Raw genomic sequence first — 18,610 nt, forward strand, 5'->3', positions numbered from 1 at the left:
ACTGCCCAGGACCTTGTCCAGAAGTCTTGAGCCTCCTAGGACAGAGACTCCACAACTTCTCTGGGCACACTGTTCCAGTACTTGATCACCCCCACAGTTTTTAAAAAATGAACAAACAAACCACCTGAAATATCTGATTGGAGTTACTCCCTCCAAGTTATGTCAGTTGCAGTGAAACTGACCATAGCTGTGTCCCCTTAATGAGCTTCACTTTGGTGTGGGGTTGTGATTTGTTGAGTTTTTATGTTATCATCAGTGCTGACTTACAAGCCCCACCATGGGCACCTGCTGTCAGTGGAGCTGAGATAAAAGGATGGGGACCAGATACAGGTGAAAAAAACAGCCACATATGGCCACGTACACACATACAAAAACATCATGGGGGGAGTGGAGGGTAGGGGTATTTTTGAGAATGGAAACTAGTAATAGGGTAGTGTGTGCTGCTTAAGCAGTTGTGCTGCTTAAGCAGTTGTGCTGAGAAGCCCTTTTTCAAGCTGCAACATGAGACTTAAAGAATTAAAACATCAGATGGAGTTTCTCGAGGATCTTGGTTTTTGAAGTGATCTGAAAAAAGTCAGGTCTGAGCTGAAGTTTATCTTTAAAGAAAAGATAAAATGCTTTTAGTGGTATGTTAAAACTATGCACTCTTTAGAGTCTTTATGTCCTAATAATAGTGTTCTAGATCAGCATAATGGAGAAATTATTTTGTGAAGGGGAAAAAAATAAGCTATGTGGAAGTTGTTTGTGCCTACCTGTGGTATCATTAATTTTTCTGAAAAAGAAAGCCAAGTGGTAAGCCATATTTCTTCATAACTTTTCTCTTCTATTGTGATTTTGGTTCCATTTTGCTAGTGTACTGGCCTGGAATCATGATCCATGAAATGCTGCTTGCCAGCACTTTCGAGTTCGTGATCCTACACGATTTCATTGCCAGCTGGAAAGCAAAATGGAAAGAAGCAAAACAGATGAGGGTTCCAAACTCTAAAGTAATTTTCCCACGCTTTAGAGATGGTGAAACTAGTAAGCTTTGCTTAGTTGCTGACTGATACTGTTACCAGGTTGTTGGAGTGGTATTCTTCAGCATCTGAAGTAACTTGACCTAAGATCACTGAGATGTATCTTCACCTGGGTCTTTGTGTTCTGGTTTGTTTTGCCTCATTACAGAGTTCCTGAATGTCAGCCTTCTTGCTCTGCAGGAATAACAGCATTCAGCAGGCCTGTATCAGAAGCACTTCTACAAATACTGAGATATAACTGGATCTCAAATACGATCTTGATTTTTATTCTTTTTTTCCAACGGTATGCAATTTCCCCCTAGTTTGTGTATATTTTACTTGTTTAGGGATTTCTCAGATGTCTGAAGAGTTTTGGAAGGAGGGTCTGCTGATTTATATATTGCATCCATGAGCAATGACAACAAGAACTGAGCAGAGAGCTGTGTTTAGGTGAGGCTTGGGCCTGAGCAACCGTTATGAAAAATGGAGTCATGCTAAAAAAAAAAGAACTTGGATATTACATGAGATGAGTTAAATATTGAGCTGTGGTTTTGGTTCAGAGAGAATTTTGCTTATACCCAGAGCAAAAATTACTTACGAAAAAATGATCAGGAAAACTAACAGAAGTGATGGGTTATTAAAATGAAATATCTGCATGTTAAAAAGAAAAAACATGTATTAAGAAATCCTAGAGCAGGAAGTAGTAGAAATTGTATTTATTAAGGTAATATTCTGTGGGGTGGAATGTTGTTGTGGAAGCACAGGATGAATTGAGCAGAATGGTGAAGCAGCCTAGCTATTACTTAAAAAAAGAAAAAATCATCCTAGCTTTTCTTGTCAAGGTTGTTCTTGGTTATATAAAAGATAATTTTTTTCCTGTTGTCTAGACAGTAGGCAGGTACTGTTGTAGTAGAGACATTATTAACTGCTTCCAATATCAGTGTAGAGACATTATTGCTGCTTCCCATATCAGTGTCAACAATCCTTAATTTCAGTTTAGGTAGATATTCTGAATTCTGGAAATTTCCACGTGATGATACATTTTTAGGCTTGTGGGTTGTGCTCTATAGCCTGCACGTTTTCACGAGGTGTCCTGCTGAATAAATACAGCACTGTTTGGGAGGAGGGCAACTCTTGCTTACAGCTTGGGATCCATACAATATAAGAAAAATACAATTAAAATAAATATCCACGATATGAAATGGTTTATCTTTTAGGTGTGTAGTATTTGTTTGAGAAAATAAGGATGGTATTTCTGTTTCCAAAATAAATGATCAATTGTCACTTCTGTGCACGTATACTCAAGCAGAAGGTGAGACTAAATACTGGGTTCTCAGCCTCAGTGATCAATGAGAATTTTTAGCTCATACGCATTGTGCAAGCAAATGCCCTAGTGGGTGGTTTTTCTTCCACTGAACATCGTTCTGTAGAAGATAAAATCAAGTAGCAGCTGCGCTGTCTGATCTTCCTTGTAAACTAGTCTTTCTCAAAAATACATTCAGGGAAAGAGTCTTTGCTCCTTCCAAAGAGTGCTTGAGTGAAGTAGCAAGAGTATAGCCAGCTTGCAAAGTGTGGTACAGAGATACTGTACTTCTGAGAGCAAACAGCAAGCATCAGCAGTGTGGGGCTTGCTGTGCTTATCCTGCTTGTGGGTCCCCACCTCTGCGTATACCTGCTCCAGTTGCTGGCTTCCAGGATCTGAAATAGCTTGGGTATCTCTAAGGTAGTCTGTGGAGTAGCTGTAGTGTGTTGTCTGTACTAAGACTATATGAGACAGCTCTGACTTCCACTGTTGAAATCAGATGCTACGATTCTATTTTATTTGCAATAACTACAGGGAAAGAGTGTGTGTTGTGGGGGGGAAAAAACGAGTATTTTTATTCAGCGAAGGCCTTTATGGTGTCTGTGTATGACGATTGGAGAGAATCTGGTGAAATTCTAGGTGGTTGTAGTTTAACTGGGAGAGGACAAAGGTGAGTGTCTGTGGAAGTCCTGCTGGTCAGTGCTGCAGACAGCACGCTGCTCCAAGCCGGTGCTCAGCTGCTGTGCTGGTGGGGGAAATGACCTCTCGGTTCCCTGCATAACGCTGGCTGAGGAAGATTCAGGTTTTTTTTCCTATGAACTTCCTCAGGAAGCTGTTTGTTTTGTTTTGGATATTGACTTTGGGCATAGATAGTTTTTTTTTTTTTAAGCAGATGATAAATACAATCCATGGGATACCCAAACAAACCTGCAAAAGTTCTTACAACAGATCCCAGTGCTAGTTGTGAAACCAGAATTAAAAGGAAATGTAACAAGCGCAATCAAGATGTAGTGATTCTGCTTCTAACCTGTACAATTTTGAAGCATCCTATTGCTGAAGTAGACTTCCCTAAGAATAACTTGGAGAATTAATTTTAGAAGCCAAAAGAAATACAATGAGGTAGATAAGATGTATGAACTTCTTCTGTTTTGACTGCATTTAAATCAAAACATACGAATTGTGCAGCTCCAGCTAAGAGGAAACTGTTTTTCTGTTTGAAACAGGCATCTGAATTTTTAAAAAATCTCAACTTATTTGATGAGACAATTTGAGCTCTTTTGTAGGGACTGACTGTAAATGATCTCTTTTTTCCATTGTCTGATGCAGCCCTTCACCAGTTTGTTCTTTCTTTCTCTCTCAAACATCTCAAATAATAACCGGCTTAAACATTTTTCTTGTGACTTTTTTTGTCTGGGACAATGAGGAATGCTTTTAGAAGTTGTCATTTTATTGGAAGTAAGGGGTACTCGAAAAGTACATGATGCTGCAAGCTTGGAGTGACAGTAGTCCTCGTGTCAAAAGTTGATTGTAATTGAGCAAATAATTGCTTAAAACTTAACGGTGTAAAGAATAACAAATTAAACTTTGCAAAAGCAGTTCAGTTAAAACAGGAGTTATTTCTCAAGTAAGCTCCCTTAAACTTGCAAAGCAATGCTGAGAAACGATTCTGGCTTGGATTGCAAGAATACCTAGGAGTTTGGTTTTAGTCTAGCAGTCCTCTAGGTGCAGAAGTCTGGAGAAGGAAGTGTTAGACTGGAAGGAACTTCATTTCGGGAACCTTGCACTATTTTAGGCATAAGATACTAGGTTCTGTAGCTGTGATTTGGATCTTTCCAAACATAAACTTGAACTGTCTTCTCAAGCCTGCGGGCAGCTTAAGTGCTGCCACTGATCACAGCTTTCCCAACTGCAGTAGATGTGAAGCAAGCCTTGCTGTTGGGAAACATGGGAGTGCTGCTCACACTGGCACTCAGCAGGGCTCTCCTCCGTGATGCTGGGAAGAATATCGTGATGTATAAGTACAGAATTAATCTTTCAGGGGAATTCAGTCTTCAGTGTGTGTTCGTGTACCCAGAAATATGCATGAAGAAAGAAGTTGTGTGAGATAAGGCATATTAAAAAAAAAAAAGCAAATAAAAACACCAGCCTTTGAGAAGCAGCAAGGAAATGTGGTGAGTGGGGGAATACTTCAAGTGCTTTTTTAAGCAAATCATAAAGGGAGCTTTCTGAAAAGATATTTACATTGATATACTTGTTCAAGTTTCTGATATTTCCCTGAGGTACAAGATTTTGTACTTACAGGATTCTGAGGAAATTGTAATAATAATCGCCAATGTTTTATTATTTGCATATTGATGAATCACAAGTTCGTGTATAACTTTATTTCTTAAAAAAAAAAAACACAATCGGAACCAGATCCAGTTGCCATCTACAGAACTGGGAATGGTACTAATTGTCTGTATAAAGGTGCTCAAAGTGAGTTTAAGGAAACATTTTAATAAAGCATAAGTATAACACAGTATTAACACAAGTCATAATACCATCCTTCTCTTTGTATTACTCATTCTTAATGCATGTAGAGAACGATAGGCAACGTATAGTATCAGGAGTGCTCAAATTTAGCATGCTACCAGTTGTCCTCTTGCATTTCAGAGATACTTTATGATTTCTGTTAGGTTGCCCCAACCCTATACTGTAGCATCTTATTCTCATGTTCTTAGTTTCTGGAGTGTTAGGCAGTAAGTAGGCTGTTTCCTGCTGAGTCTCCTCGTTTACCCCAAATCAGTGGTGGTAACACTGTCGTGGGTACCAGGTTTGGCACCAGCAGGCAGCAGGGCTGGCAACACCCCTTAATTACAAGCCATGTTTGCCATTTCTACAGATTTGGGAATGACTTAAGTCCTTGCAAGATTCCTGACATTCCGATGCTCCTTGAAGAGCAGAGCACTTTGTGGCTCTTGTTTAAGAGCAGCTTTACAACAGGGAGCTGAGCTGACGGAGAGCAGCAAGAGCCAGTTCTTCTGCCTCGCTTGGTAGGGCGCGTACCTTCGTGTGACTTCATCACACTTCTCCGTCTTCTGCGAGCGAAGGCAGTTCCTTACAGATGGGAAACGAACTCACATAAGCAGTTTGTGTTAAAGCCAACGTCTCACCTTGGGCTGCCTTTGAAATGTTTTAACTGTTCTTGATTGGACTGTTTGGGCATGCAGAAAGAATGAAAATAAGATACTACTTGGTTTGCTATCTGACTAATGCATATTTGATGTTTCTGAGTCTTGTGAATTTGAAATGAATGTAACTGCAAAATCTGGGGGAGGCAGTAGCAGTAGATGAGAAGAGGTCGTATGAGTGAGAAAATGGAGAACAAAGAATGGAAGTGGAAAGACTGAACTTATACAGAAAAGAGAACAGCCTGCTGACTGAGCTGCTGCTTCTTGTATTTGACAAGTGACCGCTTGTAGAAAGGCTGCTGGGCTCAGGTGTGTGGTAGGGAGTGGAGTTTGGGGGCCTGCGTTGCCTTGCTGTGAGGTACTAAGTCTTCTCTCTGTTCTCAGAAGCACGTTGTGTAGCCACTTCCATTTTTTCTTATTCGTTGTTTAGCAGTTTCTCATCTTGTACCTTTTGACTGTGGGATCCCAGTTCTCCCCGCCCCAGCAGTGCTCAGCAGGTTAAGCTGGGGCTTACCAGTCTGTGCTGTGTCCAGCGCCAGCTGTGTGCCTTGCTCCAGCTGCAAGCTGCAGCCACAGACTCCTGTGCCAGGTAGCTCAAGCTGAGGAAGTGCCTCCGACTGCAGGTGGAACGCTGTGCCTGTGTGACCTGGCTGGGACAGATGTGATAGGTGGGCCTGCCTGGTTAATTTCTCTGTGAATTGGACTAACCTGGTGCAGGTAGAGCTGAGGCTGCCTATTTTGATTAAATTTTGTATTGCAACTTTTGCAGTCCTTTATTGGACTCCTTTTTCACCTTCTTCTGAATAGGAGTTACTTAACTTGCGGAGGTAATTCTTCATTTGTTAAGGAGATGTTCAGCCTCAGAAACTCTTGCCAAAACTAAGACAGAATGAGAGCATCAGAAATGGGGGAAGAAAAGCGGTATTCATTAACAGTTTAGCAAGCAGAACATTCTGTTTTGTTTCAAGGATATCACCATGCGTGTAAATTGTTACTGTTTTAAAATCAATCGGATCTGTTTTTAAAATGCATAGCTGGAAAGAAAGAGTCTGCTTTGGGGCTAGAGCTGAGTGGATTTCTAATGCAAAGGAGCAATGCAGCACTGGGTGGGGGGAGCAAGGGAAACTGGTGGAATGAAGTGTCTGCCAGTTCAGTTGCACCAACGCTTACAGGACAAGCAAACCCTGAAACAGAAATTAGCTGTAAGGTAACACATCCTAACCCTCAAAATCAGAGCACAAAATGTGGAGACAAAAACTGCAGCTTTTTGGAGTCATGAGAATAATGCTGTTCTTAAACCTAGTTGCAAATTCAGATGTTACAAAATCGGATAAAGTTTGAAAATATGCTTGTTTTTAACTCTTTTCAGAGATGCTTTTCTTTAGTGGATTGCTTGCTTGCAAGAGGGAGGCAAAACACCGCACTCCTCCTGGAAAGGCAGAAAATGTAGCAGCAGGCTAGCAGGAGACTTCATACTGTTTGCTGTGTGTTTCCTGCTGCCTTTTTACCTGTTTTTAAGCCTTTGGCTCTTCCAGTTTTTTCTCCCTCCCTATCTCCCCCTTTCCAAATGTCTGTTTCTTGTGCTGTGTTAAATAGTGCCAGTGTCTGTTCTTTTAAGCAGACATGTAGGTATGTAAATATTGTCATAATGTTACTGTTTAATCTTGTTCCCTTTCTGGGACCCTTCTTATTTCTGCAATACCACTGCGTTCACCAAAGGAATTAGTGTACGCTGAACTGCAGTCTGTTAAGTGACCTGTATGCATAATACAGTAGCGCAGGTATTCTGTCTCGGCACTCGTGAGTTGATGGCAACCTGCATGTAATTAGGACCAGCAAAAGGCAGAATGTTCAGAAAGTTAAAATATCAACACGTTGGATCATAGTGGGAAAACTGAAAGCGGGTGTTGAACCAGCTTAATTTACAGTGCACTTAATGAACAACCTAGAGCAGTGACATCACGAGCTTCTTGTCCTTCCCTTTAAACTTCTGAAATTTTGAACTTAAGAAATATGTACTTATTAGAAATCTATTACCTATTTTAAGTTCTTTTACCCCAGTCCCCTGGAACAAGCACTAGAAGTTCAGATGTGACGTCTAAAGGCAGGAAATACCTAGTGAACGAGCCAGCCAGCCCTACTTTTCTGTTACTATTCAATACGAATATTAACGTTAATTTTGAGTGTAAGTTCTTATTTGTGGCACTATACAGTTATTACAGCTACTGACAGTGAAATCTGATCTTTGGTTGTTTTTTTCTCTCCTTAGAGCACAACAATGGAAGAAACAGCTATATGGGAACAACACACAGTGACTCTTCACAGGGTAAGCTAATACAATTAGTTGTGTGTGCCTAACTCAGGATGCTGGTAGGCTTTGAAAACAATAAGAAAAAGCCAGATGTCAGGAAGTAAAATGAAAGGAAACTGTCATATTCCTCTGTTTAAATTTAGAAGTGTTGTAAAAGCTCTATTTGATAGTAGCTCTCTTGGTCTGTTGGGCTTCTAAGATAAGCCTGCCTACAAATAACTAAGCAAGAAACCAAGCTTGAGATTACTTCTGTGCATAACTGAAAGTGGTTAGAAACCAAAGTGTCCGTGCTTTTAAAGTTGTACTGCAACTGTAGTTAAGTATTTAAAACTAGTTGCAAAGACTTAAAACAGTGCAGTTGAATATAGCTAAACATCTTCAAAACTGCCTAAATTGATTTTAACTTATTAATGGCTGAAAATAGTGTCTGGGTGCACTTAGGCACCTTACACAAAATAACATGTACTAGGAATCAGTGAATACAGGCAACTTTTACATTCAGACTGACTCTTCTTATCTGAGTTGCTCTTAGGTACATCAGAAAGTGGTTTAATTTATCATAAAGCTGTACAAGAGAAGCAATAAATATGTAAAAATGAAAATATGTAGTGATACTTTTCTAGGCTACTCTTCAAGTTTACAGTAATGAGTAGGCCAACAAGTTCTTGAACAATTATTATTCTTTCTATAAGTAATTGCCCTTTTTATTTTCTTATGGAAACTGTTCAGTCATCGTTGGAACCTTTTGTAAACTTTTTTAAACATATAGATTTAATCAGTGCTGTTTTTATTTAAAAGAAAAAAAAAGAACCTGTAGAAATACAAGGCTGGATGGTAGTCTTAATGATAGCTCAGTTTCTCCAGAAAGGGGGGTTATTCTGGTTAAACTAAGCATTAATTTAAGTGAAACCTGAAATTGAGTTCAGTCAGTGTGCAAAAGAATAACGAAACACTTAGATAACTTAACTTGAATGAATTTTGAAACAATAGGTTGAACGTAGAAATCACATCCTTGGTTTCACTTACAGTAAACGAAGTCAGAAGTTCTGGTACAGAAATGAAAGTGTGGTTTGATTATAATTCTCATTGATATATTATGTGGCAGTCTCTTGCCAACTGTGCTGGTTTAACTGTTTTGTTAACTGAGTACTTCTCATGTAGGTGTTGAAGGCTGGTGGCAGCTATTGTTAATAACTTTGGTAGCAGGAATGTAACCAATTAAAAAAAAAAACACCACATTTTCTACTTGCCAAATATCAAAACCTAAACTTTTATGCTAGTGTTAAACAAATAGCAGCTTAATTCCTGAAAAGCTTCTTCGTAGTGCTGAGAAGAAGAGTGCACATTTGTTTGTGAGGTTTTAGATTTTGCTTTTTATTTGTCATTCTTGTAATGTTGGGTTATTAAGTAACCTAATTAAGTAATTAAGGCAGGTTATTAAGTAACCTGATTAAGTAAATCAAGTTACTTCAGTGTACCTGTAAGGAGAGAAATGCATGCAGATTTTAGTTATCCTCAAAGATAGCTAGAAATTAATAAATTGGAATAGACTCAAAGCACTACTGCCTGGCTGGGGGGTATTTTTCAGTGTGAGTTCATCTTTTCCCATGTGAGCTACAGACCTGCTAGAGACCACGCATTGTCCGCTGTGTAAAACAATTTGAAGAGCTGAACTTCCTTTAGTGAGGGATACTGACAAGTCTATTTTGACTTAGCTGAGGGCAGTGAGCTGGCTGTGACTAATGGAAGGAGTGACATTTGACCTGTACTGAACGTGTACAGGGTAGGTGCAAGTTGGGCTTCACAGCATCAGCTTCCAGTGGTTTTGGGCTTTTTTTTTTTGGTATGCTCACAGAGCTCTTTTGTACATTTGGTCAGTATTTACTTTAGAACTAAAGGTAGACAAGTCATTTGAAAAATATGGTTGAGAATAAAGTCTTAGAAAGCTCCCCTGGAAGAGCCAGCGACCTCTAATTGGTGCCAGTGTAATGGCAAGCACATCTTGGGGGTCCTTTCCCTGCACCCCAAGGAAGCTACTGCACTATGATTTGCTGTGCCATTTTGGTTTGCTTTTTTTTAATGGTATCTGGTCAGAATTAGTTAACAAACGTCAGTGGTCCTTAGTCATTGTAGTTACCCGCTTTAAAAATAGAAGGAGAGTACAAGTATTTTAAATAATACACGTGTCAGTCCAAGATTCATAACACATTGTTGATTTCCTTTATTCTTGTTTTCTGTGAGTAATTTCTGTGCAGTTGGTAATTCCAGCACTGACAGTTTTATTTTGCTGAAAGCCTGTGGTGTTTTCCAATATAACTCCATTGCTCCTGTGTATGGTAGAGTTGGATTCCTTTGGTTCTTTGTGCTCCGTAAGGCTAGACAGAACTGTAAAAACAAAAAGCGGTTTTGATAGTAATCATCACATTTTAGGAAAATAGTTATCATTTTGTGTGTACCTCTTTAAATATATCTAAAGAAAATAAAAAGTGCATTAGCAAGTACTGTGTGAGGTGTTCCTACCATGTGTTCTCAATTGATTAGCTTTTTTGATACCTCAGACACTGATATATTAACCTTTAAAAATGCTTCTGCTTTTTTTCTTTCACAGGACACCTGTTTGTTGTATGTAATGTCTCTTTAAACCAATTAATAGCAGTTCAGAAGCCTCATGTGCCTTGAAAGGATACACGTTTTGGTTTTTTATGGTGCTTTTTTTGATCTGGTAGTGGTCCTTTAAAAAGATATGACACTGTAGAGTGTTTCGAGGATAAAGAGAAGGATTTTTTAATGTAGGGAGTTTCTCTTGAAGAATGCAGCTTTGCTCACTTCTTCCTGTAGGGTTTCTTTCTCTGACCTTTACTTTCCAGAGATATTGCAAATCAGGGACAGAGTATACTGAGTCCCAGTAGTTGCAGTATGTATGTGTCAGTTCAGGCACTTTGTGTTTTTTTTCAGATGTGAGACTTTATTATTTCTTTATTTTTTTGATCAAAGTGCTTCAGGTATCTTACAGAACCCGTAACTGAGCATATAAGGGATCTGACTGTGCTGTGATTTAACATACTGCTGCAATTCACCAACTACTGTTGTTAAAAGTTGTTATAAACAATTTTGGGGGGATGGGGAAGAGGCTTTAACTTCTAGCCATGTTTTTTTATTCCCTTTCTGTACTACACTTCTAACTTCTGGGACTGCAATGTAGCTCTTAAAACACTGAGCCAGCCTCAAATTCAGTTAAAGCTTACCAGATAGCTACAGTTTATCTTTTACCGAGAGATTTTCTGTTTTTATATGCCGAACTGTAAGTGATTTGAAGGAGGAACCATGCACTTTGTGTTTTAAGTGTGATTTTTTCATCCTTGGAACTTAAGTTCTCAGTGTTTAAGTACTAGATGTGTTTTTTAAACCCTGTAAAATAGAAATTGTGTGTACATTCCTTCCTGCTGTTCCCATGCTGTTAAACTGATCAGGAGTAAAGCTAAGATACCTGTCTGTATCTTAGATAAACTGTGGTGATCATCTTGTTATTTCCATCTACTAAATCAAGAGATTTCTAAGAGCTAGGTTCAGTCTTACAGCTCTGAGGGCAGGTGAGTTTATTGTTTACCTCTGGGTTGATGGTAGGCAGCAGGATACTACGAAAAGTAGTAGGCAGAAGTTTACTGTAAGCTTTCTTATTTGAGCTCTTAGATTTTCAAAAAGATTCAGGGTTTGATTTGAACTTTCAAACTTGGATTATTTCTTAAGACCTAAATTTAAATTGTTAGAAAGCCTTTTACAGAGTGGTCTTCCTGAGTACTGCCTGAATATGAGACTGCATCCTTTCAGGGCTTCTTAAAGAGAAGAACTTGATGTTATTTAAATAGGAAACCGGTTGTCTTGTGTATGTTTATGATTTAAGGAGAGGTAGAGGACATTTAAATGAAGTTTGACCTAAATGTTGTCTTTATCTTTCTTCTCCCTGCCCCTTCCCACCCAAGTATAGTGCTAACTAAATTTTGGTTTATACACTAATAGGAGGCTGAAAGATTAAATGGTGGTATGAGAAAGGGGAGAAGTTTTTGCTTTGCAAATGTTACTGTTTTGGAAAGGTTTTTTTTTGCATGTTTTCATAGGCTATTCTATACGTTGTTCTTTTTGAATGATTTGAAAACAAAAACCGCTCAGCTCTGGTCATAAGTGGTCATGATAATCCTTTAGACTGTCCTCCTGCCTGCCACGGGTTTGCACTTTGTAATTCTTGAATCTCAGCTATGATTTCTGGTTGATCTGGCTGGAATGTATTTGAAAAGGTGTTCAGTCTTCCTTGAAAGAATTAAAATAAATGTAGAAGAAAGCTGTAAAGTATGCCCCCCCCGCACACACTTTTTAGACCAACCTTATTTTATTCGTACGAATTTGTGAAATTTGTACCTGGCAACAGTATTTACTAACTGTTGAATTCCCTTTCTAAACAGTGCATCTCCAAATCCTTGTTTTTATATTGTATGGTTCTATTCACTGCTTGTAGGCTAAATCTCGGCTATCTTTTTCTGACCTCTCTTCTGGGGGGAAATGGGGAACCTTTTTTTTTGAGCAGTAATTGCTTGTAAATCTGGATATTATGCATAGATGGGTTACAGCCAGATGCAGTCTGCTATGTTGCTTCCACTGTCACAGTAGGGTTATAAAACTCACTGTCAAAACTGGGTCATGTTGGTCCAAAATTCTGGAAAAGTCAAAAGGGTAAGTCTTCCATTATGGAGTGCATGCTGGTGTGGAATGGACAGGAGAAATTGGCTGAAACGCATTCAGTGATTTGATATTCTGCATAGCACAGAACTTGAGAATAAATTCTTGAGCAGGATATGGCATTTAAATGGAAATATCCTTCTGACAATGTTTGTTTTCTGGACAATGATGGGAGAGTAAGACAGTTTGCAGATCAATTATATTGAGAGAGTTTATTTCTGATTCTCACTGCTTTCAGGCAGCAATGTAAGCATCATTGTTATATCTCGAAATGCCTAACAGGAATACAATTTCATAGGCACTGACCTCGCTGTAGTGGCAGGTCATGGTAGAGGGAAAATACTGAAGCAAATTACTTCTGTTAAGATGTAGATGATTTGCATGTGCTCAAGAGGTTCTGATGTATTTAATGGTACAAGTGATCTTGGTATTATTCTTAAGAACTGAGCCTGCAGTCATATTATTGTGTGCTGTGATCCTGTCAGTTTCTGAGCTGAGTGAGGTCAAACTGGGAAAATGCCATAATGTGAAAACTCAAAGAAAGTGTTGCAGGAAGTGGCGAAGCACCTTTGAATCTGTCTCAACACAGTGGTATGGTGTGTTGAGCTTAGTGAAGATTGAGGCATTAGTGATGACCACCTGGGGCCCAAGCCATAAAAATGTGGTTGGGATCAATTAATATTGGGTAGTCCAAAACTTTTTTCTGCCTTCTGGAAGTGAATTTTTACTTTTTTAAAAAATACAAACAAACAAAAAAGCTGCTTTATGGATTGCATGGTTATTCCTTCTTTCTTCCAAAAAGTCATATTCATTCCATAGGACCTCTCCGTGTTTGACACAGTAACATGAATTGTAACTATAAATAACAGAAAATACATTTCTCTTGTTACATCATAGGCCCCTGGATTTGGGTTTGGTATTGCAATATCTGGAGGAAGAGATAATCCTCATTTTCAGAGTGGTGAGACATCAATAGTTATTTCTGATGTGCTGAAAGGAGGCCCAGCAGAAGGACTGCTACAGTAAGTGCCAAACTACACCTGCATTCTAACTTGGGGCATGCATTTTTGTCAGAGGTAGCTTAACCTCTCAGTTGTTTTGCTCTCAAGATATCTATAACTGTTTGTACAGTAGGTTTATAAGGTATGTAATTTTCTCAGGGATGCTCAGTCCCCAATATTTTTTTTGTTGACTGAAGTATTTATACTGCATATTGTGATTTTTTTTTTCTTTTCAGAGAAAATGACCGTGTTGCAATGGTTAATGGCGTTTCAATGGATAATGTTGAGCATGCGTTTGCTGTTCAGCAACTGAGGAAAAGTGGGAAGAATGCCAAAATTGTAAGTGAATGTCTTGAAGACCTAAGTGTCCTTAAATTCAGAAGTTATAGAGCAAAAGTGAAATAGTATACTGTCTGCTATGAAATACGTGCATGATGCAAGGTACTTAAGTAATACCTACCTAAATAGCTGAGTGGAGCCGTGTTTCAGGTCTAAGTGATGATTTAGCCCATGGGTCACCCAAAATAATATTTTATAATATGAATGATCATATTTGGGTAGCATGGCAATAGATAATACAGACTCCTTTTCTTTATGGTAAAGTTATTCCCAGGCTGCCAAATATTCAATTTTCAGCTTTGTTTAATCTTTCATTGCTTTCTTGAGTGCCGTTTTATCAAGTTTTTCCCCTGGCTACTGTATGCTGAAGGTCTTTACCTCCTATTCAGACACAAACATAGTTCTTATACTTAGCAAACAGTGTGCCAAAGTAAAGTATAATAACCTTAATTCCTGTAATTTTGTAGGCTTATTCAAAGTGCCAGGCTGGCTTTTGAACTTTGCTGAACAGAACAGATCATCACTAGAGGGTAGCAATCTGTCTTTCCATAGAAGTTTGAGAGTTGTTTTTATATTACAAAAATAGTAGAATATAAAAATCACAATGCTTAACTTCTGAATTTAGCAAAACATACTTTTAGGGCTTCTAGAAAAGCTTTTGTGATGATAGATTTCAAGTGCTCTTGTATGCTTCAGTAGTGTTGCAAAAATTGTGCTGTGTTTTGCATTTGTAGATTTAGCAGTTATTTAAACCTTAGACAAAAGAATATGTAGTGAGCTGTGCAGGGCTTCTGGTACCTAAATGTTTTCTGTGATGTTCAGCTGGTGTATAGTTCGGTGGTAGAAATAGGTTTTTTTTGTTTTTTGTTTTTACATTTATGCAGAGAAAATCAATTAATAATAGAACTTCTTGTATATTTGCTAGGTGTTACAGAATTAAACCCTCTAGACAGAGTCAGGTTTTATTTTGGAAATGGCCGTCTACATTAGTGCAAACTGACTTTGAACTTTCATCAGGAATGTTTCCCTGTCCCTGTGGCTTACATAAACATGGCTTTGGAAGGTTGGCAGGCTTCAAAGTTATGGAGAATTGCTGTCAATAACACACTGAGGATACAATAGTTATTTAAAAAACAAGTTTTTAGCAGTGCCAGTGACTGGTTTGTGGGTTTAAGCAAAGAGAGAGGGTATTCAAATAAGCAACTCTGTGAAAACAGAATATTGTGCTGTGCTACAAAGGCTGCAGTTCTTAGAGTTTTTTCCTCTTTGTGCAGAAGGAAAACAATTAATACACTTCAGCAGAATGCTAAAACTACCCTGTTTAAAAAAAAAAAGTGGGAAGGGTTCTGGTAATCTGTATTGATGAGGTTCCTATATTATTTGTACAGAACTTTATAACAAGAAGGCAAGAGTTCAGAGCATTCACAAGTACGTCTATTTTCTCTTGAGCCTTTGAATTAGTTTGGCCTCTGACATTTGGTAACACCATTAGAATTACACAGCATGGAATCTGTTACATCTGAACAAGGCAAATTCTGTAAATCAGTCTTGAGATTTTATTCTGGACTTCTTATGCAGTTCCAAAATTACTCTCCAAGAAAAGAAGTCTGGTGCTACGATTTTTTTTCAGTTTTTGTCTCCTAAAAGAAAGTATATGGACTGGGGATTCTATTGTTTATTTAGACCAGAATATGTCTGCATAATCCTGGATACAGAACAATGAAATACCTTACTTGGAACTCATTGGTAATCATCTTCTGTTGTGGGATTGTTACTTCTTTTTGTCAAACAGCAACAGGTTCTCAAGGGTTCTCAAGAGATCTTGTTAGAGAGAGTGTTCCTAGGCTTATCCCTTTGTAGTGATAATCTCACCTGACATGTTTGTTCTTCCCCTTCGATGATTTTCTTAAGTAGACTTAATTAGTAATGTATGTCTGTAGATTTCATCTGTATATGTAGAATCATAAAATATTCCAAGTTGCAAGGAACCCACAAGGATCATCGAGTCCAATGCAGGACTCCACACAGGACCACCCAAAAATCCCACCATGTGTATGAGAGTGCTGTCCAAATGCTTCTTGAACTCCAGCAGGCTCAGTGCTGTGACCGCTACCTTGGGGAGCCTGTTCCAGTGCCTGAACGCCTCCGCAGTGAAGAACCTTTTCCTGACACCCAGTCTGAAGCTCCCTTGACACAACTCTATTCCGTTGATGTTTGATTCTCTACACATCAACTGTCTTGTGGCTATTACTAGGCTTTTCATAACCAACAAACCTCATGTTCACAGGGTAGTCCAAATCTATACTTTATAGTTGGAGAACGGGAAGTCTGGAAAATGTCTGTTTTTTAACTGTTACATATATTTGTTAAAGGCTAGCTACACATCCCACGCTTTGTGGGGTGTCATGACTATCACTTTGAGTCTTATATAACTTTCCCCTTGTGTAAAGGATTCCCTTTGTCATGAGCTTACAGTGATCAAACTTGGGATGAGTGAGAATTAAGGTTTTCCACCAATCCCAAGGGGTTGGCAGTCCAGGAACTGAATACTTCTTCCCAGATGTATCCTCATATAGTTTTCAAGAGTAAGTTTATTTTAATAAACAAGAATGCATTTACAAAGTTCCTGATAACATACTAGGAGTGTTTTCTCTACCTCATATTAGTTTAAACACAGCTAGCTACTTTATCCTAAATGGATACCTACGCGTGTAAGTGGAGAGTTTATGTGGAGATGGGTGGAAGCTAAAAGTGATAAAGGCTTTCAAGCTCCTGGGGAACGAACTTGCATCGTGTATTTAATTGCTGTTGTGAAAGAGAAACTAACTTAGTTTTGGCATTAATTTTCATGTTGGCCTGTGAATCTGTTCTGCAGCTGCTGTCACTTGAGGAAAAGTCATGGCCCCTCTTTATGTAAGCAACTTGCATTGTACAGTTGCAGAATAAAGAACGATTCTTTTATGTTTTAATCTTGGAGAAATTACTGCAATACTTTAGGAAAAAAAACTGCAAAACACAAAGTTCATCTGAATTTCTCTTACCTTATAAAACCATATATTTATGTGGAGTGTACTGTGGTGGTTTTGAAATGTAAGGGTAGGATTTTAAAGTTTGTATTTAATCACTTCTGTTAGAATGAATGCATCAAGTCGAACACCATTGGAATTAATGTTTGTGTAATATAGCAAATGGAAAAATAGGATTTTCATGAAATGTATGATTTCTCTTCCCCCACCCTCATTTTTCTTTTTTTTTGGGGGGGTGTAAAATACGAAAAATGTTTGAGTTGGCATTTTTTCTGTACTGATTAAAAGACTGAACAGAGGAGTGCCTTTGGATGAAGGAGAAAGTTAGCTGATGGGTGGGAAAAAAGGGCATGAGTACAAAAACTTCAAACCCTAAAGTTATGGACTGGGTGAGCTTGAAAAGATTGGATAAATGTTGTTTTTCTTTCCTTATTATGTGTAAACTGCAGTGAGTGAACACTTTAGATTTCCTGCTTTTTGTTTAATTTTGAACTTCTGTTGGAAGCTATGACAGATCTTTCTTAGTATCCAATAAGCCCTTCATGTGCCAATGTGCAACTTGCTACTCTGGTATATCTCTGAAGTTGTTCAGTACAGGTACGTATATCAGTGGTATGTGAATCACCTCTGTGGAACTGTTTCCCTGAGCAAGAGCTGAGCTCCTGGAAGGCTCATTGCAGAGTGGTTATAGGATGTGATACATAGTGAAGCTTGCAGTTGGGTTCCTACAGTAAGCTTGGGAAGAGCTGATGAAAACGTTTTTCCTTAGGAAAATGGCTTACTGCAGAGCTGCTTGCTTCTGCTTACTCACTGTACTACTGATAGCCACACCTGCAATTGCCTGAGGTACAGGACACAGGGAGCTTAGAGTGCAGGCTGTAGCCTAACCATAACTGCAAGCCCCTTAGTCTTGTGTCCTGTCCTGTCCCCAGTTTCTGTAATGAGATCTGCAGGTGGTTTATTGTTGTTCTTTGTAGGACTTGATTCCTTTAAGTACCTTGCACCATTCACTGAATATGTTTGCATTTGCAAAATTTTGGCTTGTATGCGTACATGTATATGGCTGCATATATACAGGTACATATGCGTTTGTATCTGTGACTTGCGTATGTACTTGTGACATACATGTGACTTGTGATGTGATATAAAACCCATTAGTATGTACTTAAATGTGGTAATGTAAAATTAGGAGGCACAAGAGACGTGCTTCAATGCAGCCAGGGGCTGATGGCTGATGTTTGGTTGTAGACTATCCGAAGGATGAAGAAAATTCAGATTCCAGTAGCTCGACAGGAACCTGAACCAGTGTCTGAAAACGATGACGATAGCTATGATGAAGAGATACGTGATCCAAGAAGCAGCCGTGGTGGTCCCAGTTCCAACAGAAGGCACGAGAAGAGCTGGGTAAGAGACCGAAGCGCAAGCAGAGAGAGAAGCTTATCACCAAGATCTGACAGAAGGTCAGTTACTTCAAGTCAGCCTGCAAAACCTACCAAAGTAACACTGGTGAAATCAAGAAAGAATGAAGGTAACTTCTCCAGAATTCTCTTGTTAAGACCTTTGCTGTTTTTTAAAGGCCAAATGCATCAGTCAGTGTGGTGGTAAGGGCTTCATTGACTTGATGAACAGTGCTATTACAGTTTGCTTGCCAGTTTTACAAGTAGCTAGCTGAAAACTTGAAAACAGCAGTTGTGTTTCTAGAGATATTTTCCATATTCAAAATTATGTTCTTAG

General features: G+C 38.8%; 1 protein-coding gene across 14 annotated transcripts in view; it reads left to right on the forward strand.

Annotated features, from left to right (window-relative positions):
- TJP1 (tight junction protein 1) overlaps positions 1-18,610 on the forward strand; it is a 164,477-nt gene that overhangs the window by 110,234 nt on the left and 35,633 nt on the right. For all 14 annotated transcript variants that reach the window (XM_040569847.1, XM_040569848.1, XM_040569846.1 and 11 more), the window contains 4 exons: positions 7,738-7,794; positions 13,408-13,532; positions 13,748-13,850; positions 18,125-18,404. In XM_040569847.1, coding sequence (XP_040425781.1) covers positions 7,738-7,794; positions 13,408-13,532; positions 13,748-13,850; positions 18,125-18,404 — 565 coding nt within the window. The remainder of the gene's footprint in view (positions 1-7,737; positions 7,795-13,407; positions 13,533-13,747; positions 13,851-18,124; positions 18,405-18,610) is intronic.

The sequence above is a fragment of the Cygnus olor genome, chromosome 11 (assembly GCF_009769625.2).
Source record: "Cygnus olor isolate bCygOlo1 chromosome 11, bCygOlo1.pri.v2, whole genome shotgun sequence".
Lineage (NCBI taxonomy): Eukaryota > Metazoa > Chordata > Aves > Anseriformes > Anatidae > Cygnus > Cygnus olor.